This window comes from Narcine bancroftii, chromosome 10 (genome assembly GCF_036971445.1).
Source record: "Narcine bancroftii isolate sNarBan1 chromosome 10, sNarBan1.hap1, whole genome shotgun sequence".
Lineage (NCBI taxonomy): Eukaryota > Metazoa > Chordata > Chondrichthyes > Torpediniformes > Narcinidae > Narcine > Narcine bancroftii.
In genome coordinates this window covers 93,570,207-93,594,693 of record NC_091478.1, presented here as the reverse complement: position 1 = coordinate 93,594,693, position 24,487 = coordinate 93,570,207, and the positions used below count along the sequence as shown (strand labels likewise).

Below are 24,487 nucleotides of genomic sequence, written 5' to 3'. Positions count from 1 at the left end.
CATGTACAAGTGTTGGAGGGCACTAAAAAAAATTCAAAAATGTATCAAATATATTTGTTCTCCAAAATTATGACAATAGGAATTACAGCTATTTCAGCAGATTATTGTCAGATGTCTATACTGTATTTAGTTGACCAAGTCTTAAAAATACGTTACCTAGAATATTTAACGTAACTGCCAACGTTCAGTTTTCTTATGTATTTTATAAATATTGTTTATATTTCATGTACACAAACTAAAGCTCCAGTGGAATTACCAAGTGACAAGTTTGGTATTGTTTAATATATTTTACTAAAACCAGTTGATGGCAAGTACCAGTTAAAATTCTGGTTTAAGCTTCCGGTTGTCACTCACTTTAATTCATCACTTGACTCCCTATCTGTGGCATCCTGCACTCTTACAATAAGGCCTAATGCAAGCTGAAGGAACAAAAATCTCATCTTTCCATGTTTGCAATCTCAAAAGATTCAGTATTAAATTGTTCAATTTTAGAAAACTTGTTCTTTCCAATCTTCAAGCTGCATAAAATAGAAACAAGGATTTATTTTAAAAAAAAATCTTTCTTAAAAAAAGTCTCTTAATTTTGGATTTCGAAAAACTTTGTGAAACACGAAAGTCTGTCGACACTGTGATTGTAGTAAAGACACACCTAAATGCTGGAGGAACTCGGCTGTTTTTTCAGCATTTATAGAAGACAGATATTTTGCCAACATTTCAGGCCTGAGCCCTTTTTCAAGGAAAAAGCAGGAAATCTCAGAATTCAAACAATGGGGGAGGAATCCAGACCAACAAAAGTTGTTAATTGAATACAATAAGGGACAAGGTAAGAATTTATCATGTCTGTGCAAAAGGAGGTAAGGAATGGAGAGAGGATGGGGGAAAGTTTGACGAAAGTCAGAGGAGTCAATATTAATGCCATTCAGTTGGAGGGTGCCCAGTCTCCATCTCAGGAGACAAATTCTCAACCGACATCTTCTAAAAACCCACCATCTCCCACAGCTACCTCGACTACACCTCTTCCCACTCTGAAAGGATTCCATTCCAATCTCTGAATTCCTTCATCTCTGTTGCATCTGCACCCAGGATGAGGACTTCTATTCCAGATCATCAGAGATGTCCTCCTCCTTCAAACAATGTGGCTTTCCCTCTACAACCATCAATTTGGCCCTCACCCACAAATCCTCCATTATCCACACATCTGCTCTGGTCCCCTGGTACAAGGATAGGATTCCTCTTGTCCTCACCTACCACCTTATCAGCCTCCGCATTCAACATATCTTCCTCCGCCATTTCAGCCACCTATTACACGATCCCACTATGAGACACATATTCCATTCTCTGCCTCGTGCAGAGACCACTCCTCCCTCCCCACAAATCATCCCCTTAGGACCTACCCTTGTGACCACAGGAGATGCTCTACTTGCACCCACATCTCCTCCCTCACCATCATTCGGGGCCCCAAACCAAGTAACGCAAAATTTCACTTGTGAATCTGCAGGGGTCATCTACTGCATCCAGTGCTCCCGTTATGATCTCTACATCGGAGAGACCAGATGCAGACTGGGAGAATCTCGGCATTCACCGCAATCTCCCAGTGGCCACCCAATTTCCCATTCCATTCCCTTGCTGACATGTTTGTTCATGGTCTCATGCACTGCCAGACTGAGACCAACTGAAATTGAAGAACAACACCTCATCCATCTTCCAACTGGGCACCCTCCAATTGGATGGCATTAATATCGACTTCTCTGGTTTTTGTTAAACTACACCCCCCCCCGCCCCACCGAACTTTGTTCCCCCATCATCTCTCCATTCTTTGTCTCCTTTTGCACAGACATGATAAATTCTTACCTTGTCCCTTATCATCCAATTAATGCCTTTTGTTGATCTGGATTCCTCCCACATTATTTGAATTCTGGGACTTCCTGCTTCTGCATATTCTTATTCTGCTCAGGGCCAAAACGCAGGTAAAAATATATCTTTGTCTTCAAAAGACACTGAGAAGGTTGACTGGGCTCCTCTTGCATTTGGGTGTGTTTTTAAAAATCAAAAAACTATCACTTGGTTAGGTGGTACAGATGCCAGAGATCAAGATAAACATGTCCTCAATTTCACACACTAAGACTACTAGCACAGGGTTGTACTTGAGACAACACTCCAGAGAGTGGAACTTACTCCTCAAAACAACTGTACTCCTTTCCGCAGCCTTACCAATCTGTTAGCTTCTTTGCTGTTGTGTTTAGAGAGCCACCCAAGGTGGAGTGCTCCAACTCAAATTGAGATCCCACATTACACACCAGACTTCCTAGAGCCAGTGTGGTAGAGATATGGAGGGCAACAGGACAAAGATGGACACAGAAATCAAGCCCATTTTATTTCTTCTCTCTTACCATACAGCTGTCTATGAAGGGTATGCTGTATAGCAAGGAAGAAATTGTAGGTGAGGTTGTGCTGCATGCAGTAGACTACCACAGAGCTTGGCATCCACTCAGGAATTCATCAGGTTCCTCTGGTGTTGAGGCAAGTTGTTTAACAACATTAGGCAGCTCTAAATTACACAACCCTCCTCACCATCGAGAACATCCACAGGGAACACTGCCGTCAGAGAGCAGCAGCAATCATCAAGGACCCACACCACCCTGCACACACTGTGTTCTTGCTGCAGCCATCAAGAAAACATGCCACAAGACGCACCACCAGGTTCAGGAACCGCTGCTACCCCTCCACCATCAGACTCAACAACAATCTCAATCAGGGACTCATTCAAGGACTCTTACTTTTGCATTCCATTGATTTTTAAATTCTCTCTTTATTTCCCAGTTTATTTACATTTGTTATCTGTTTACAGTTCTTTATTTGTTTACATTGTGTTCATTTTTCTGTACTACCAATAAGTGCTAATTCTGCCTTGCCCAGAGGAAAAGAGAATCTCAGGGTTGTATGTGATGTCATGTATGTACTCTGACAAGCATAACTTTCACTGTACATCTGATCCCTCCAGTGCATTAATTGAATGTGCATCATTTTTCAGATGTCACACAAAAAAATTTCAATAGGTTACCTACTTTGTCCAGAACTACTTGCGTGAATTGTAAACTCTCTTCAAATTTTCATAAAAAATAATTTAGAAGCCATTAGGAGTGGTAACAAATTGGCAAAGTTTGGTTATCAGCTGCAATTCAGTGCCCAAATATATGTAACTGGACATTCTGAAACTTCAGAACTATGATTACATTCAAGTCATGAATAACTCATGGATGATCACAACCTTGGCAAGCTACTAAAAATTAAATGAATGGATGAGACTGCATCCAATGAACCCACAGAGCAACACAAGAAAACTGGGAAATAGAATGATTTCCACTTACCACAGGGATATGGAGTTTGCTAAGAGGTTTTCCATCCAACAAATAGGAACCAGTGTAGGTGACATATTCAGCATAGCATTGAGGTGCTTGTGGGATGATGCAGCACAAGATCTTGCGTTTTTCTTCAATCTTTTTACGAATTTGAAGATACTCAAAGTAGGGGTTTGATCTGTCACTGTGATATGGTTCAATGTCATCCAATTTAATTGCATCAACAATAGCTGCCAATGTTTGCTGGAACATTTCTCGAGTCTGCTGCACTGATGGGTTGAGAATCATTGGTTGATGATTTGCACGAGGAATTTTTCTCTTGCGTGGATGCTGTACCTGTGAATCATCCTCCTCTATGATGCGTCCTTTTGGCTTTCCTAACTGAGCTGAAGGAATATCCTTCTCTAGGGTGATCGCATTATTTTGCTTGTTCAAATTAGCCAACATTTGTGCACGGTTCCTTGTGATCCGTTGAGGAATATCTTCTACTTTGGTTGCCTTTGTTGCATCAGTCACAGGTTTGGACACTGCTTCTGCTGTTTCAAGCACTTTGACTACGGTGTCTTCTACCAATGAATTAGAAGTAATTGCCATAGCCACATCTTCAAATTCTGTACTTGTTTCAGTCTCCTGCAGTGAAATTTGCTGATTACCCCTTTTTCTGGTTTCCTCAGCACTTAACTTTTGTTCTATAGTATCTTCAATGTGATCTCCCATTGATGTAGCAACTGCTTTTAGAATCTCACTGATAGCTCCAGGTTCTTCTTCCCCTGTTGAGACAGCAGCATGACCTGCACCATCACTATGTGTAATAACTACAGGATCACTAGCTTCATTTATCTTGGCCCTTTCTTCAGATTTGGGTTCTGTCATTTCTATGTCAGGATCTTCTTTGTCTTGTAATGGCAGCACTGGAAGTGAAAATGGCCCCAAATCAAGATCATCAATGGAATTTGGAAAGGAATCAGACCATGGCAAAGGGGGCTCTTGTTGCATAGCAGCAGTATTTTGTTGCAGCTCATCACATTTTTCTGAACCTTTAATTTGTTCCTGTGGCGTTTCCACAACCACATTGTGCATTTCTGACACAACAGTGCAAGGTTTGTCAGGAAGTGGCTTGCAGGTATCAAATGGTGAATTTGCTTGAACTGGAGACACAAATTGAAAAGCACTGTCCAATGCGACTGACTCTTCCCTTTGGTCCACTCCTGACATATTACTTCTGTTTTCATCTTGCTCCATGTCAGGCACTGATCCTGGACACTGGACAGGGCATTCAGGAAAATGAGATAACATGGATGAAACAAATGGCAATGCGGTACTGTGTATGATGTCTGAGGGACAAAGTGGTCTGGTATTTTCACTGAATGAACTAGGTGATTTCAGGTTCAACTCAGAACCCATTGACCAATTCACAGAATGCTCCAAAGAGTTACTCATTGGGCTGAGGGTTAGCTGTTCACTTGGTCTGTGTGGAGAAGATGGATAGCTTAGCTTATTCTGGGCTAACTCATTGGAAATAAATGGGTCTCCAGATGTAGGCACAAAACTGGCATTTAAAGCTGAAGTAGTATTTGGTTGCTGCTCTGAAGAATCTAATGGCAAGGCATAATCAGAAACTAAGCTATCTAGAGATTGTTCCAATGGATCAGGGTTTTGTGATGACAATTGTTTTTCATGCAAATGATTAAGAACACTTTCAGGCTGAGGGGCAAGATTTTCAATGAATGACTTTGCAACTCTAGAATGGGGCTGTTCCAGTTGTGGTGAGGAAATTCCATACTCAGGTGAAACGCATGGTGACAAGCCAGATAATCTCTCTGAATGACCAACCATGTTTTCCTCCATTGGCTGTGGAATAGAAGTTTCATACGCTGCTGAAGCAGGAACACTCTGTTGCCTGAAGATCTTTTCAGAATTAACATCAAGTCCTTCTTGTCGCCTTTTGGTATCCATTGACATGGATCGAAAAAGGCTGGTTGATGTCTGATTTGGATTGCCTTGAATAGTTGTGGGGATATTTATATATCTATCAAAAAAGGTAGGAGAACAGGCATTCATGGATATTGCTGACATAATCACTGAATTCTGGGATTCTATTCCTTCAAACAGATCAGCAAAATCTTCATTCACACAGTTAGGCATATGGGGAGCAGGCAGTAAATCTTCATAACTTGGACAAGAAACCATTGGAGTCATCTTTGGAACATCTGTTGGCTGATCTTGATCAGATCTTGGAGAAGCAGGTAAATTTGTTTTCAGTCCAGGAGCTGGGAGCCAGTCTTTCACATCAGGGCAAGTAACTGGCTGAATCTTTGTATTTGCATCCAATGCCATAATTTGGTTTGGTCCTTGGTCCTTAAGCTTTTTATCCTTTTGTTGAGAATCAAGCGAACATTTTTTTGTTAACACATCAAAATTTTTTCTGCGCATTTCTTCCGTACTTCGGCTTTTCTCTCTCAACTTGGGATCTCCTGACCTATATCTCATCCTTTCCTTCAGTTTCATTCGTTCTTTATGCTTTTTATGACGTTCTTCAATTTCTAGATCTCTCTGACTTAGCATACGTTCAAAGCTGGTCATCATCAGGTCTCCATCACCAAGAAGTTTTTCCTTGGGTTTCATGTCCTTGCGTGTTACCTCCTTAGTTTGGTTTATTTTATCATTTTCTGTGGTTCTAAATTTATAAGATTCATTTTTTTCCTTTTCTGAACTCTCTTTGACTTTTTCCTTCTGCCTGATTTCAATATTTTTTGAACAGTCATCTTTTCCTTTTTCTTTGTTTCCACTCAACTCTCTAACTAAAGGGAAGGACTCTTTCAGACTTGATTTATGTTCTTCTTTTGAATTCTTGAATACCATAGTTAATTCTCCATGTTTTTCCTTGTGTTTTTCTTTGTCATCTTTCGACTTATCCTTATGTTTGTCTCTCTTTTTCTTTTCTCTATCCTTAATACCAATAAAAACACTAGAGACCTTCTCTACTTTTTTAGATAATTCCTTTTCAGATTCATTCTTATCTTTCTTCTCATTTAAAACAGCATCTCCACTTTTGTCTAATTCATCATTTTTCTCAGCTTTTAAAGATTGACTTTGGCAATCTCCATCTGGCATTAATGGCTCTCGTTCAAGCACTGGACCATCTCGTTTACCAGCAGTTTCTCTGAATTCCTCTGACTTATCCCGCTTTTCTTTTTTCATCTTGTCTCTCTCATTTTTTCTTGATGATGATGACAGATGTCTGTTTCTCTCCTTTTCTTTGCCTTTTTCATGTTGATACAAAACATTTAGGGAATCCTTCAACTTTTCATCTGCATTGTCTTGACCAGCATTCAAACCTTCACTTGAACTGCCCATTGTGGAATCATGTGCTCGCTCTGAAAAGCTGTCAGAAGAAACTTCACTGATTTTGTCAGCGGAGTCCTCTTTGAATTCATTAAAAGTTGAACCTTGTAGTTTTTCAGAGCATTTCTTTTCTTCTTCTACTGGAATTCCTTTTGATAACCTCCTTTCTTTAATGAAAAGTTCTTTGTCAGTTTTTTCTTTTGGCTTACCTTTCAACTTTTCATCACTGGAGTGCTGTTTTTCTAACTTTTCTAGAAGCATTGGCTTAATTTTCTTTTCTATGTTTGGATCTGTCGATACTCTGTCCTTCCTTTCTTTAAATTTATCAACTAATTCCTTCTCCTTCTTTTCTTTGTGTTTTTCAGGCAAGCATTTTTCTCTCTTATCCTTCACATAGTCGGTTACTATTTTATCCTTTTTCTTATCTTTTTCTCTCGGTTTCTCGACTGAATATTGTTTATCACCTGAGTATTTTCGGTGTTTCTCATGAGGAAACAGTTCTTTCTCTGCTTTAGCCTCCTCCTTGTCATGCAGTAAGTCACTTTTGCACATTTCATTACTCCCAAGTTCTTTGTCACAATAATCAAACTCGTCTCCACTTTCATCTGTGAAGATGTCATTTGCTATGCTATGCCAAGTATTTTCTTTTCCAAGTTCCATATCAATTCCTTTATGCTTATCTGTTTTTTCTTTCTCTTTTCTTTCTTTAAAGTCCTTATCTTTTTCTGCATGTTTTTCCGTTACACTTTTGTCTCTCTTCTCTTTGCCAAGTTCTGATGACATTTTTCTGTCCTTGTCTCGGCTGAAGTTATCTTTGATCTTTTCCTTTTGTTCCTTTTTATCTTTGAAACCACCCAGTTCTCTGAATAGTTTTTCTTTATCCACATCTTTGTCTTTTAAGAATTTATCAGCCATGCTCTTCTCATTTTTTTCTTTCTCGATTTCAACTGATGTTCTATCCTTCGATCTTTCTTTGCACTTTTCAATTTTTATCTTTTCCTTCTTTTCAGTTCCATCCTTTTTTTCCTTCTCTTTTCCTGAATAATGCCTCTCCCTTGCTTCCAATGCCCTTCCAATGAAATCACATTCAAGCTTTTCTTTGAAGAAGTTTTCATTTCCACACTCAGAATCTGTTTTAGAGACATCATCTGGCTTTCCCTTAAACTCTCTTCTTTCCTTAATGGATTCAGCAATGCTGTCTTTTCGCTCTTTAGTGTTTTCAATGCCTTCTTTATCTTTTCTGTCTTTAATAATTTCAGTAGACTCTTTCCTCCTTTTCTCTTTTTCTTGGAAACAGCCCTGTCCCAGTTTATGTTTATCAAGTTCATCTTTTTTCTTCTCTGCACTTTTATCAACATAGTCACGTTCTGTCCTTCGTAAGCAGTCTTTATCACAGCGCTTTTCATTCAGTTCTCGCTTATCTTTAAACTTGGATTCTTTTCTCTTTTCCTTATATTCTTCTTTCATAATTTCAGCAGCCATTTTCCCTGTTGCACCATCTTTGAGTTCTTTGAAATCTTTCATTGGAAAACACCAATTGGCTTCCCCTTTGACATCAAACAGAGAAGAATTGGACGACAAATCTGAAAACCATTTTTCTTCGAAATCGGACACACTAAACCGATCATCAGTGTCTAGAAAGTGACTCCTAGTCTTCGGATCTTCATAATCCGATTCATCTTTCTGAACTTTATCTTGTTTTAGTTTTTCCTTGTCATCTTTTGCAGATTTTTCTTTTTCCTGTTTCAGATGTTTTTCACCCTTCAAAAATTTGTCCTTTGCCCTTTTCTGGTCATCTTTGTGGATTTTAAGCTTCTCTTCTTTAAAAGCTTTCTCTTTAAAACATTTGTCTTTATCTACCTTAAAAATTTTCTCCTCTTTTATAGACTTGCAATTATCTTTGGAGAGATCTTTGATTTTCTTTAACTTTTCTTCTTTATAAGCTTTCCCTACTTCATCTTTGAGTATCCAGTCTTTTTCTTCAGATTTGACTTTAAAAAGTTTTTCTTTTTCTTCCTTCTTCAGTTGTTCTTTATCATGTTTTACTATTTTTACTCTATCAATTGAAAGGTTTTCTGCTTCTAAAGACTTTCCTAATTTTTGCTTTAATTCATCGGTTTCTAGAGTCAAACCTTTTGAAAACTTATCATTGCCTGTCAGCATATTCTGAGATCTTCCTTTGTCTTTCATTTTATGCTTGTGCTTCATTTTATGCTTTTTAACAACTTTGCCCTGTTTATCAAATTTCTGAACTATTTCATCTGCATTCAAAATCTTGAAGATATCTTCTGCCATTTTTTTCTCTGGTTCATCGACATCAGCAAGGTTTTTCTTTCTATGATCTCTTTTCTCTTGTTTAACAGATTCTAAACTGGAATCTTCTGAAGAAGATCCAGATTCACTGGTTAGTCGTGTTCTTACAGAATCTGACAAAGAACTCACATCAGACCAGACTGGCGACATGTTTGATTTCCAACCATCAGCTTGCCAGGGTTTAGAATGCTGTCGCACAAGACCGGGAATGTGCTTTGATGATGCGTAGCTCCCTTGGGAAGTTGAGCAGGATGCCGAGAGTGAAGAGAACATTGCTGATTCTTTCTGGCTCACATATGAGTCTTTCAGGCTACGTCCACTCTGTATTGAGCCCATATCCTCCTCCTCACTTTCCGAATCATTACTTTCTGTTGCCGATGAATTGAATTGCTCTTCAACCTTATCCAATCTCCCTTCCTTGTTTTTCATATCCTTTTTCCATATCTTTTTCACTTTAGGTTTTTCTTTTTTCTGTTTTTTTACTGGTGACTCCCTTTGCTTAGAACTTGCAACAGGTAGACTGGAGCACACTGAAGGCCTGGCCAGGGGAGGAGAGAAGCGCATTAATCTATCCTCCTCATCTGAACTGTTGGTGTCCGATAAAATACGTCGTGGAGTTTTCTTTGGTGTTAGAAGGGAACTTTTAGAATATGTTTTTGTCTCTAATTTAGGAAAAGAAATGCAACGGTTTGTTTTCAAATCCTTTCTAAAATCTTTTTTCAACAAATGCTTGTCGTCAACAGGTGGTACTCGATCTTCCTCGTCATCCTCATCAAATTCATACTCATCCTTCACGGCTGTAACTATTTTAGACAACTCTTGTCGCTTGATTTTGTGTCTTAAGCCTTTCTCAAATTCAGAGTCTGTATTATTACCATCAATTGAACTGGAGGGAGCAACTGAGGGAGCATCTTCATCTTCTGAGGTTTCTACACAGCAATAAAGTAGATACAAATTATTATACAAGATGATGCAAGCAAATAATTTTAAAACACCAGTTTAAGATAACTTTCAGCCTTCAAGTTGTTATGTACAAGACTGCTGGAGTATGGTGCAAATTAATTTTATGAAGTGGTTTTCCAATGCAAATATTTCAATTGCATTCATGATGTACTGTATATAGCAAGAATAGTTCAAAGAATACACTTTGTTTAAAAAATGCCAAAAACATGAACTTTCTATCCCTTTACCAAAATATTGATGTTGCACTCTCGCTACCGATGCTTGAACAATTACAATGAATAGCAAAACTACAAGTCATTATATCCAAACTAATGACTTGCAAGAAATCCGAATGTAAACTCACCAATGAAAAGTAAACTGCATGAGTACACTTAAAAGATAAAACAAATTACTTCACAAAAGAAAAAGATAGGTCAGAAAAGTTGTACAAGTATATTGATAGGAGCCCTTAGACAGTTTACAGTTTCTTTGGATCAAATGATCTGCTTTTATAATTTTTTTTTAACATAATAATAATCAATTCTGGGACTTGGAAAGTACTGGCTGAAAATAAGCCAGTAGCACAATATCAAATATGAGAATTATACATTGTAACCAGCTAGTTCAGTTAATATCATTCATGATTTACTGGATGATGCTGAATCAATTCTTTTGGAAAATGGAGTCTCAAGGACTGGTAAAATTACATAGCAATGAATTCCAGATCTGAATGTTAAATAATAGAAATAGAATCAATTGTAACAGAATTCATGAACATTAATTAATTTGAGAAATTATTAAAACTGGATGGAAGTCAATGTGCTTATTGCATTTACACCAGCTGTTTGAAGAACATAACTAATTAGTCCTGTTCTCCCAATTATTCCTTTCGGATGCATTATTTCTAGAACTTAAATAATAAAAAAACATCCCTTTCCAAATATAAAACCATTAAATCCAGTTATTGCAATTTTGTACTGGAACTCTGTGTCCATGCAATACAAAGATTAGTAAGTTTATTTTTTTAAAATCTAAGAGCCAAAGAATTAATGAAAAAGTACACATCTACCACTAATAAAACTTGTTAATTTTACCAACTTGCTATTGAAAATTAAACTTGTGTGATCAATACACTTGGTACAACGAATGGCACAGTAAATTACAATCAAGAGACAAAGATTAAACTATTATCTATTAATAAACTCTTGCTATTTTCACCTGTTGAACTCTCATCGCTGGAGCTGCAAGAACCCTTCCCCAATAACAAGTTCACCATGGTGGGGGAATTGGCAACTTTGAGCGGTGTCTCTCCTTTTCTGTTACTCTGGTGGGGATTCCCTCCATATTTCAACAGCAACTTTACTACCTGAAAAAGTGCCCACAAGAAAAAGAGTTCAGATAACAAAAATAAAACAACTTCAAATCAGTGGATGTTCTGGTATTATCACTAATGATCTGCAGCTTTGTGTTGAATTTGAGCCCAGCAGCCAGAAGTCTGAACTGTCAACTGAGTGAACCAAATTTGAATTTGGAAATTTAATGAAATTTGAAGGAAACCTTCAATCTTTATAAATAGTGACCATGAAATTATCAAATAATTACAAAATGCATATAATTTTATTAATGTCTTTCAACCCACCATCATAATAGTTTGCTGCACCAAATTCACCAATGTGGTTGGTATGTCCGACCCTCTGAAATTCCTCAACTAATCTTACAGTTCAGGGGACTGTTAGAGAACGACAAAACAAATTTTAGCCTTACCAGTGTCATCCAGATCCTATAAATAAATAATTGATTGAAACCATGACACTAATAAAAACATCTCATTGATTAACCTGTCATGATCCCTTTGAGCTGTACATTTCAATTAAGATCATCTTCATTCTTCTCAGCTCCAAAAAAAAATCCACTCGTTATGGGACAACTCTCCGATTCCATGAATTAGCTGAATAAATCTCTTCTGAACTGTTACCAAAAGGTAGATCTTTTGTTAAATTTAGAGATAAAGTGCAGTCACATGCCCTTTGGCCCACAAGCCTGGGCCACACAAGTACACCCATGTGACTTACTAACCCTGAACATCTTTGGAATGCACTGAGTAAACCACTTAGACATGTGGAGAACATACAAACTCCTTGCGCGTAGTGCCAGATTCAAACCCGGGTCACTGGTGCTGTAATGGTGTTATGCTCACCATTACCTATCCATTTTCTTCAGTGGATCAAAACTGTACAGTACTCAAGGTTTGGTCTCACCAAAACCCTATAAAATTGTGATAATACTTCCCTATTTCCAAACTCCAACCCCAAAGGAAAAGAGGCCAAGGAACCCCTGTTATCGTTTTGCTGTATTTCACTCTTGGCAATTTTTCTTCATTTAGATAATAATCTACCTTTTGATTTCCCCCTACTGAAGTGCATGACCTCATACTATCCCATAAAAAACCCAGTTAACAAGCATTTGCCCACTCATTTTATCTCTGATAGAGTTGCAGATCACCACTGTCTCATTGTAACAGCTTCTCTTAACTATTTCAATGTCACTGGCAAATTAAACCTCTTGCTTTCTGTTCCTTTCTCCAGATCATTAATACAATCAGTAAATAACCAAGGGCCAAGAACCAATCTATGGGGCACTCTAATCCTTTGGGGGTACATTTGGCGTGTTTGAAGAGCAGGAACAAGATGGGAGAATTGCACAAGACACGGGGAGGTCTGCACAGTTCTGACCACCCAGTTAGAGGAAAAGTATCATTAAAATGGAAGAGGTGCAGAAAAGATTCACAAGAATGTTAAGTTACTAGAAATAGCATAGCTTAAACTATCAAAAGAGAATGGATAGATTGGGATGTTTCTACTTGTCCACAGGAGGCTGAAGGGGATAGAAACGGCCAATAGTCAGTTTTTCTCCAAGAGTTAGAGGAATCAAAAACTAGAGATTTAGATTTACAGGGAGAGGGGAAAGATTTAAAAGACCTGAGGGGAATTAAAATATTGAATGACAATGGCAGTTAGATTTCTGCTGTGAGCAAACAGGCAACACGAGCCAAAATGGTTTTTGGAACTGCCACCATTCAGTCATTCGAACGAAAGGCAGAACCAAACCAGGCACAACTACTGATAGGCAGGCACCCAAGTCTATCAGTTCACACCACTGCTGTACTCTAAATTTTGCTGGGATTCTCCAGAATTACATTGGGGCAATCAGCAGTCAAATTTTCTTCCAAGATGCAGAGATGCAAATATTGTTTAAAAATGTAGTTTGAACGGATATGCTTCCAATAATCGGCTTATTCATAATGAAATAACAAAATCTTCAGTGCAATAACTATGAACCTAAACAGACCTTGCGGTGACCATTGTTAGCTGCATCATGGAGAGGTGCATCATCATCCAAGCCTTTTGTATTAACCTCCGCACCTGCTGCAAGGAGTTGTTTAGCAATATCATAGTAACCCCGATTACAAGCTTCATGCAGAGCAGTCCACCCTGAAAATAAATCAACACAAGGAATCAACATTACCTGTTGGATTAGTGCCTCAGAATACTTTATTTTAATCTTTCTTTTTTCTTTGGCTTGGCTTCGCGGACGAAGATTTACGGAGGGGTATGTCCACGTCTGCTGCAGGTTCGTTGGTGACTGACAAGTCCGATGCGGGACAGGCAGGCATGGTTGCAGCAGTTGCAAGGGAAAATTAATAGCTATTTAGATTTCTCAGTTTCCTGAAACAAATTGGCCAATCTCAATAAATGTGCAAAAATAGATTAGAATATCTTTGAGTTAATAATTTTGTGTTTGTTATTTTTAAACTCATTTTGATTGTCATTTTCTACTTTCATTGGTCACAGTCTTCATTATTTTTTTAATTCAACATTGCTTTCCATCACCTATCTAGTGACATTATATTGGAGGATTCAGGTCTTAAAAAGTGGTTGAAAACAGAGATATATGGAATTCTGAAGAACTTTAACAGGACGGCTTTTGTTGGGGTGAGAGCTGCATGAAGGGAAGGTATAGTGGTTATAAACTGGTGGTTATGAATCGAGTTGAACTTCTTGTGGATAGGATTACTTCATTCAAAAATAAACAATAAAAAGGAACCCCTAGTTAAATTTGTGGCCCAAGTTAAAGTATTTGCAATTTCACGATCTAAATTAAATACTTCTTTTCCATTTATCACCCACTGTGTTTAATGTAATTACACACTTTGCACATTCAGTCACTGATGACAAGTTAAGGGAACGAGCAACAATGCTGACCTAGTTGTCCATTTGTAAAAACAGAATGCTTACTTGATGGTGGCATACTGGATATGGATTTGCCACAGAACATTAAGCATTTAAGTAACTGAAATTTAAGCAGAAATAGGAATATAAAGAGAAGGATCACATACAATAGCACTTTATTTTTACCTACCAGAATTTACTCCTGCTGCTTATATAGGAATGGTTAACATGCAAGTACATTTCTGCATCGCCTACATTTCTCTTGTACTGCATTTTATAAATGAAGCATTGCCCGTTCAATAGTTATATCACCTGCAAAGTCTTTCACATTTACATCTGCTCCTTCGCTTATGAGTTCTTTTATGCGACGTGCATCTCCTCGAATGGCAGCTCGGTGAAGTCGTGTCTCTCCGCGCTCATTCCTCTTATTTACTTTGTCTTTGGTTTTGGAGGCAGAACTGGGTGTTCTCTTTTGTCCAAAAATTGACTGCGAGGGGTGCTTTGGGGTACGATCTGTTTAAATATGGCAAATAATACGGAGATGCAAATATTCAGACGCAAAAGTGCAAACACTAAAGTCAGAGGTCCTCTTGTGGAATAATGTGCAGTTGTTACCATGACAGCATAGCAACAGTTTGGATAAGGCATGACATTCTGTTTTCTGGGTTATAATCTGAAACAACCAAGATTTCTTTCCAGTTTACACTGTCACAATCATACTTACCTCCAAACATTTTTGTCACAATTCTAATGTTCAGATCTCGCCATTTGTGAATAGATGTAACACTCGCCTCACGTCAAGTTTATTGTCATCTGATTGTACAAATACAACCCGATGAAACAAGTGTTCTCTGGTCCTCAGTACAGACACACAACCAGAAAAAACATATACAGACAAATATTTTATCTATGTAAATAAATATTGTTTCATACAAATGAGAGTCACGGATGGTGAGTATGAGCAGTTCCTTTGATCATTCAGCAATCTCACTGTTCATGGGAAGAAGCTGTTCCTCAGCCTGGTGGGGCTGGCTCTGATACTCCTGTATCTCTTCCCTGATGGGGAGCAACTGAAAGATGCTATGTGCAGGGTGGAAGAGGTCCTCAATGATTTTGTCTGCCCTCTTCAGACAACGATGCCGGTAGATGGTGGGGGGAGTGAGAAGAGACCCTAGTAATCTTCTCCGCCACTCTTATGGCCCTGTGGATTAACCTCTGATCCATTTCTCTGCAGCAACCGTACCACCGGCCAAGGTGCTCTTGATAGAGCTTCTATAGAAGGTTGGCAAATTGGTGGCCAGTAACCTTGCCCACTTCAGTCTTCTCAGGAAGTGCAGTCGCTGTTGCACCTTCCTGACAAGTGAAATGTTGAGTGTCCACATAGTGACTAGTTAAGTGAACTCCAAGCAACTTGGTGCTCTCCACTCTCTCTATTACAATTGTTGATGTGTAATGTAGGGTGGGCGTTCCTGGTCCTCTTGAAGTCCATGATCATCTCCTTCATCTTGTCCACTTTGAGACTCAAGTTGTTACTTTCGCACCATTTCATGAGATTTTCCATCTCTGTAGTACAATTCATTGTTGTTGCTGATGAGACAAACTCCTGTTGTGTCATCTGAAAACTTGGCGACAGCATTGGAGCTGGATCTGGTGATGCAGTCGTGGGTCAATAGTGGGAACAGGAGTGGGCTGAGCACACAGCCCTGAGGTGCGCCAGCACTCAGTGTGACGGTGCTCCATATTCTGCCACTAAGCCAGACAGATTATGGTCATTCTGATAGGAAGTCCAGGATCCAGTTACAGAGAGGGGTGTTACACCAGCCTCTGGAGAATGATCATATTAAACGCCGAGCTGAAGTCAATGAACAGCAGCCAGGCGTCATTCTCCAGGTGGGCCAGGACGGAATGAAGTGACAAGGCTATAGCATTATTTGTGTAAGTCTATTTTTCTAAAGGCAAATTGGATCTCTGGGAGGTGTGCTTTGATGCATTCCATCACCAGGCACTCAATAGAGGTCAGTGCCATAGGGCGGTAGTCACTGAGGCCTGTTATTGTTGCCCTCTTAGGTACCGGGATGATGGTGGCTGTCATGAACCCTGAAGGAATAATGGACGATTGCAGTAAGGTGTTGAAGATGCCATGAAGACCTCTGACAATTGGTGTGCATAGTCCTTCATTACTTGACCAGGTACATTGTCTGGTCTCGCCACCTTGTGTGGGTTCACCTTGGATAGAGTTCTCTTCACCTCAGCTACGCAGGGGGCCCATTCATCAGGGGGACACTGAACTTTCTTTGGTGTTATCCTGTTCTTCTCATCATGCCATCTTTCCTATACTCTATCACGCCCTGGGATCCTCCCCCTGTTTCTTTCCAACTTTTTGTATGTAACTTTATCTTTGTCCTGATAAAGAGTTCAGAATCTGAAACACCGACTGACCATTTCCTCCTATGGATGCTCTCTGACTTGGTGAGTTCCTTCAACAATTTGCTGTCTGATCTTTAAGTGATTTTTGAAATAATGTCAGTATTTCACAGCCTAATAAATTGTCGTTTGAGCATGGATGAGCCAAATAACAACGTACCCACAATTGTGGTATGATTTCTGATCAATTTTATGAATTCCATCCTAAAATGCACACTAAAAAAGGTCACGAATTGTATGTAAATTATAAGATAGAAAACAGGAACTGTAGTAAGAATGCATTAAGAGGATGAAGGAGTGATAGAACAGATTGGGGAAGTCAAGGCAGCAGAGCAGAGGGTCATTAGAGAAATGGTGAAAAGGAGTGAAAATATTTGGAGGCTTGGGTGGATCTCAGATGAAAGATATGGAGAAAATACTGACACGTGAAACAGCTGCTTAGAGAATTTTTCTTATTCCACTTCCATCACAAGCGTACTCCCTCCACCCTGATAATCACCCTTACAACTGACCTGGGCTATTTGCCGATTCTTCTGCCGTCATTTGCATTAGCAAAGCAACTTGTTGCCTTTCTGAGAGCGGACAACTTGCTCTTATTCCTGTTCCAAACAATCCAGACCTTCTGGCTGTAACCTCTTTCTTCACTCGTTTCCGTTCTGGACCTTGCTTCTCTGCAAGCAAAATTGACAAAGAATATTTCTTTACAGGTGGAAAAAGCTATTTAATGTATCAGGCAAAGCGTACTTTCCATCCACCTTCATCTCCCTACGCATCTTCTGACAGTAGGCAGTGTCCAGTATTCATAACAATGTTCTCCATCTGTGTCTGGGGTATTCAAGCATTGCAAGGTGGGGGAATTTAAAAAATCTAACATAGAATAACACAACCAATCCTCACTGAATAGTCACACATTCACCCATTTATTTCAGAATCACCAAATGTATGACATCAGGATTTTATCGAATACCAATTTCTGTTTTCCAGGCCAGAGAATAATTTTGGCCCTTTGCAAGAATGCACTAAATCACACTGTTTTTTTTTTAAACTTTCATAAAAACTTTGAACTTAAAAGGTCTTAGAATCCCACAATGCAAGAGTTTTAAAAATTAAATTGTTAACCAAAAATGAAGATATGAAAATAAATTCAACAACTTGTTATCTACATCGATAAAGAATATAGGATGCTATATAATGAATGATACAAATCCTGAAATCATATTACAATAAAAAAAATACAAAATCCTAATGTAATTAAAATATAAAGGACTCAAGTCGTACATCCAATTACTTGCTATTTTTGGAAGATTAGAAAAATGATATAATTCAAAACTAGTTTGAAAAATTAATTGATATTTAAAATTCTCATCAATTTACTTCCCATAAAAGTTTGAGAATTAAGAGTAAGAATTGCCATCTGATCATTTGACTCTGTCCCAGTGCCATTTTATTCTATTATTCCCATATTCCTCAACACCATTAATGACCAGAAAGATAAAGAATTTCAAAAGACTTCTACCCTCCAAGAGAAGAAATTTCTCTTTGTGTCAGTCATAAATGGTCTACAATATATTTTTGTGCCCCTTCATCTTTGAATCTTCAGTCTGGTAAAAGATTCTCCCAGCAGCTAATGCTTTTTTTAAATATTTGATGTTTCAAATAGATCTATTTGCATTCCACTCTCAGATAACAAGTCTATCAGTCATGGAATCAGGCAAATGGATCTTCACTTAATGGCAACTCATCATCTCCTGGACAAAAACAAAACTGCACACAATATTCCAGTTACTGTCTCACTGAGGCCCCACACCATTGCAATATAACCAAATTCCCTCATAAAAAATGCAAACATAGCATTCGCCCTGCATGTTAAAGGTTTGCTGCATCCTGCAGGTTGGCCTTTAGTGACTTGCTTGCAAGTACACAGAGGTCTCATTGAAAATCATTCCTCCCCCACCCCCCCCCCCCCACCAAGATTTAACAAATACAAATCTATACTCACAATTATAACAAGTTTAGTTTGGTCAGCAAACTAAGACATTTGGCCCCCCTCGACTGACTGAATGAATGATATGGAGCCAAGAAAATTCAGTTTATTCTCACACTTCGCTTTCTTTCCAATTAACAATCCTCAATCCACATCACCACACTATGCCCAATTCCATAGGTCTTCATCTTTTTTTCTGAACTTCATGAACTTTTTTTTGAATACCATTATTGTTACACAGGAAGTGTTACAAAAAAAAATCTAATCTCCTCAAGATTCACCGCAAGAAACTGAAGTCCCTTGTATCCAATAGCATTCCAGGAAATCAAATGTAAATTTAGACATACAGTCACAGCAACGGGCCCTTCTGCCCACAAGCCTATGCTTCCCAAATATACCAATTAGCCTACAATCACCGTATGTTTTTGGAGGATGGGAGGAAACCAGAGCAGCAGGAGGAAACCCATATCGAGAGAACGTCAGAATCCTTACAGGCAGTGCTGAACTCAAACCCAGGACACTGGTGCTGTAATACCATTGGACCAACTGCTTTGCTAACTGTGCTATTCATACTTTTTGTACAAACACAAATAAAACACACAAGAATTGTTTTACAAGGAACTAACAAAACTGACAGCTTTACAGCTACAGCCCATTAAAAAAACAGACTGGTTAAGGTTAGGAAACAGAAATTCAAATTGAAATATTAAATATTGGCCTCCAAAACGAAGCTAGGGAAAATCTAGCCCAATGAAAACAATTAAGAAAAGCACACAGAAACATGTGAAAGGATCAAAATGGTGTCCTCTTCATACATCAGATGCTGAAAATCAAAAGCCATCAGATGATGGGCAAACGAAATTTAAAAAAAAACCACCAAAAACATTAGAAACACCGAGCATGTCAGGTGACACAATCACTTTAGAGAAAATTTCATGTTGTTTTCACCTCAATAACCTTTTATAAGACCTGGAATAGTGAGCAAACAAGTCCAAAAAACCGGGTCTCAAAATAAACTAGCTATTTGCTCATCATCGGACGGCACATAGTACTTCAAGAATCAGGGCTGAAATCTACACGACTTACAATTAAATGACGTTGATATTATATCGTCGGTCACCTCTGTTGATGGAGACAAGTACACAGGTAAGGAACAGTCAAAGATGCAAATTACAGATATTGTGAAGTTATTCCCTTGGGTAGGAAGAACATATTTTTTTTCCTCTTTAAAATGTGAACAGCAATTAAATGGTGTTTACGGGTTTATCAGACATGAAACAAACTGAGTGGAAAAGGTATAGCAGACAATGATGAAATAAATGGTATTTTGACCGTTGCTATCCTTTTGCTCTTAATATAGCTGTGGAAGCCCTGGGATTTTCCCTCACCTTGTCTGCCAGAGCATCCTTCTTTCCGCTCTCCTGATTTTCTTTGTTTTCTTGCATTTCTTATACTCCTCAAGCAGTTAATTTGTTCCTTGCTGCTCATCCCTGCTAAGTACCTCCTCCTCCTTCCCAACCAGGGCTACGTTATCTTTCAGAAACCAAGGTTCCTTGTACCTGTTATTATGACAGGAACATACAAACTCTGTGCTCTTTCACCTTTGATGACCACCCCCCCCCTACTTAGCAAACACACCTTTGCCAGAAAACAACCATCCCAATTCACACTTGCCAGATCTTTTGTGATTTCATTAAAACTGGCCTTTCCCCAATTTTAAATCTCAACCCAAGGATTAGATCCACACCTTTCCATAATTATCTTGAAACTAATGGCATTATGAACACGAGATCCAAAGTGTTCCCTGATATACACTTCTGACACCTGCTCTCTCTCGCTTCTTGATGAATTCAGTACAGCTATTCCCTGACATACATCAGAGTTCCGTTCTGACCAACAGGTCACATCTTGAAATGGACGCAAGTATGTTAGTATGGCATGTTGACGTCGTAAATCAAGTAATTTTCAATTCCAGATCGAGCATTTTCCTCAGCTTCTTGCCAGATCTATCAGCAGGGGATGGGTTTTTCCTCTTGCTCGCCATCTTCTTTGGCGAGCTTACCGAATGGGAACTGAGACAGTCACTAACGTACGCACACAGCCATTTTTTTTTCAGTCGATGTACAGATGGTTGGTGAGAGGCTATATTGCACTCTTGCTCATTGGGACCTCTATATATGGAATAAAAGAAACTTTTCTGAATACATTTGACAAACTAACCCATTCAGCCCTTTTACCATGTGAGAATCCCAGTTAATGTATAGAAAGTTAAAACCACCAATTATCACAAGGAACTATAGGCCAATGAGTTTTAAATAATTGGAGGGGATTCTGAGAACAGGGCAGACGCAGTAGGAAAGACTCAAGGGCTGAATAAGGGATAGTCAGCATACCTTGATGTGTGGGAAATCGTGTGTCATGAAGAATATTTTTTTTGAAGAGGTGAGCAAGAAGATTGATGAAGGCACTAAGTGGATTTAAAGTAATGCTCGCCCAGAAGGTCAGACTACATGGGATCCATAGTGAGCTGGCCATTTGGATAATATTTTGATGGTAGAAGAGAGAGTGTGATAGTGGAGAGTTATGACTCAGATTGGAGTCCTGTGGTGTGTTGCAAGGATCAGTGGCGATTATACTCTTTGTCATGTATATTAACAGCTTGCATGACAAATGTAATGAGCAGATGACACTAAAATTGGAGGTCGATTACACAATCCTGATGAAAAGGGAAAGTTGGCCAAGGAATTGCATCTGGAATTTAACTCTGACAAGTACAAGGTGCTGCATGTTAAGCCTGCAGGATTTCCAATGTGAATAGTAGGGCCATGGGGAGTGTAGTAGAACAAATAAACTTGGGGATACAGATATATAATTCCATGAAAGATAATGGTGAAGGAGACATTTGCCTTCATCAATCAGCGATTGGAGAGCCAGAGCAGAGACATCAAGTCACTATAAGACATTGGTAAGACCACGTGCACAGCTTTGGTCACCTGGCTATCGGAAATATATCATTTAAGCTGGAAAGGGTGCAGAAAAGATTTATGAGAATTTTTCAGGACTGGTAGGCTTGAATAAGGCGGCTGGGACTTTCATTGCATCTTGTGCAAGCTCTACATGGACAATCTTCACCTGGAACTTCCTGCAGCAGCTTCAATTCCTGAAGCTTTGACTCTTCCTACCAATCAATCCCTTGGGTAACTATCCCATGACCACAAGAATTGTTATACTTGAATATACATCTCATCCTTCATCGATAATTGGGGCCCCAAACAGTCCTCCCGAGTGAAGCAAAGCTTCACTTGTGAATCTGTAGGGCTCATTTACTGCATCCGACGCTCCCAATGCCTAATCCTCCACATTGGCGAGATTGGATGCAGACAGATCATTCTGTTGAGCACCAGTCCACTGCAATAGTAAAGACCTCCAAGTGGCCTAACATTTTAATTCCACATGCTACTGTTATGCCTGTCCATGACCTCGATTCCTGTCAAATCCAGGCCATCCACAAATTGGAGGAACATCACCTTGTCTAATTTCTGCTAATCTCTCTTTCCCTAACCCTATAAGAGCTATAATTCTTAGCCCTCTGCCCTCCCCCATCATTTTTCATGTTTTTTTCTCTTCTACCCCTCTACTTATATCCACCTATTTCTTCTTACCAGTTAGCCCAGGCTCTTTCCCCTTCCTCTCATACCTTTTTATTCCGCCTGTTTTTCAAAATTGCTAACAAAGGGCTCAGGCCTGAAACATTTACTGCCTTTTAGTTCCTTTGGATGTTGCATGACCTAATGAGTTTCTCAAGCACTTTTGTGAACTGCCCTAAAGTTTTGAGGCAACATCGCGTTAATTGCTGCACCATTGTGTTATATACTCTTTCCATATTTCCCAAACCACCATCCAAGCACATGGCATCTTAAGAAGTATTTCTGGCCATTTCTTTACTGGACTCAAAACTAGAAAATAACAATCACAATGTTACAAATTTGGCAATCAAGAGTGGACAAATGGTTTCTCATAAAAGTTTCAAAATTCTCACTTAAATGAAACAAAAATGTTAGGATGCTGGATTCAGAACAGACTTTTGAAAGTCACCAAAACTAAACAGCTGATTGTTGACTTCAGGAGGTATACAATCCAGTGATCACTGGAGGAATCAAATGTGGAGGGTGAGCAAATTTAGTTCTACGTCAGAGAATCTTTCCTGGACCAAACTCACTAATGGCATCATGAAGAAAGCACGCCAACACTCTACTTTCTTAGGAGTTTGCGGAAGTTTGTTGTGACATCAGAAACCTTGGTAAATTTCTAGAGGTGTGGTGGAAAGTGTGCTGACTGGCTGCATCATGGTCCGGTATGGAAACACCAATACCCGAGTGTAAAGCCCTCCAAAAGGTAGTGGACACAGCCCAGGACAACAAAGACAAAACCCTTCCCACTTTTGGGAATATCTACCAGGAATGCTGTCATCGGAGAGCAGAAGCTATCATCCAAGACCCATATCACCCAGCCCATGTTCTCACTGCTGCCATCAGGAAAGAGGAATAGATGCCACGAGACTCACACCCCCAGGTTCAGGGACAGCTGCTACCCCTCTACCGTAAGACTCCTCAACAACAAACTCAATCAGGAATTCATTTAAGGACTCTCACTTGTACACTTTATTTTCTTTTTATTCTCTCAGTATTGCAGTTTGTTTACATCCGTTGTCTGTTTATAGTTCTTTGTTTTTCATGTTTTATGCTGTGTACAGATTATTTTTGCATTATCAATTAGTGGTAATTTGGCCACGCCCACAGGAAAAAGGAATCTCAGGGTTGTATGTGATGTCATGCATGTACTCTGACAATAAATATGAAAAAGAAACAATTTTATGCTCATAATTTACAGATAAACATTTTCTTCCATGGTAAATGCACTTTTCTCACTGAATCCTTCCCATTTACTCAGTCACCACATCCGTTAGTGACATGGAATCATATTCTGCATCCTCTGAAGTGGTGCAGAGTTGACACCAAGACAAATCTCTTAATGTCTAAAGATGAATGGCATTGAGATCATCTTCAAGTCATCACAATTGCAAGAGCAAAATATAGTGGATGCTGGAAATCCAAATAAGAATGATGGATGGATAAAAGACATTCTTAGATGGAGATCAAAAAACGGAAGCATTATTTTGGGAATGATAGGAAAATCTTTTTATAATCACCCCAAGATGAAAAATTTCTGCAATGGATTAAAAGAGTTACATGAACTTGACGCCACTATTGATTTAGCATACAAATGGGTTGACCTGATCATATACCATATTAAACATGAGAACTGCATGACACCTACTGTATATACAGAATTCAAGTGTTTTTTTGACATGGATGACAATCTGATTGTTTGCACAACAATATGGTACAAAGCAAATCAAATTGTCAATTTGTTTCATGAATATGAAAAGTTGACAGAATGGCATCATTTATTGCAAAAGGTCACATTTTACATGCAGCAAACTCACTGGAGCAGTACCCTTATAACACAAGTTAAAACCTTTTCACATTTAAACAATGAAAACCAGTGGTACGTGTCTGGCATCTGTTCAATTTCATTCCACAGAAGCGCTCAAATATTTTATTTATCTTTCCTCCACAAAATTTCTTATTGTCAGTTATTATATCCAGAGAATCTTTGGCACATTAGCCTTCATAAATCAAAATATTAGGTAAAGGAGTTGGTAAAATTGTACAAGACATTGGTGAAGCCATATTTGGAGAATTGTATGCAGTTTTGGTCACCTATCTGCAGGAAAGATCTCAATAAGATAGAAAGAGTGCAAAAGAAAAATTACTAGAACGTTGCCTAGACACCAGGAACTGAGTTACAGGAAAAGGTTAAACAGGTTA

At 38.8% G+C, this 24,487-nt stretch overlaps 1 protein-coding gene across 3 annotated transcripts in view; it reads right to left on the bottom strand.

Annotated features, from left to right (window-relative positions):
* The window catches only part of ankrd11 (ankyrin repeat domain 11), a 105,286-nt gene that overhangs the window by 18,179 nt on the left and 62,620 nt on the right, over positions 1–24,487 (bottom strand). For all 3 annotated transcript variants that reach the window (XM_069901880.1, XM_069901881.1, XM_069901882.1), the window contains 5 exons: positions 17,125–17,283; positions 14,501–14,701; positions 13,308–13,450; positions 11,178–11,325; positions 3,369–9,946 (listed from right to left, as the gene is read on the bottom strand). In XM_069901880.1, the coding sequence (XP_069757981.1) occupies positions 3,369–9,946; positions 11,178–11,325; positions 13,308–13,450; positions 14,501–14,701; positions 17,125–17,283 (7,229 nt within the window). The remainder of the gene's footprint in view (positions 1–3,368; positions 9,947–11,177; positions 11,326–13,307; positions 13,451–14,500; positions 14,702–17,124; positions 17,284–24,487) is intronic.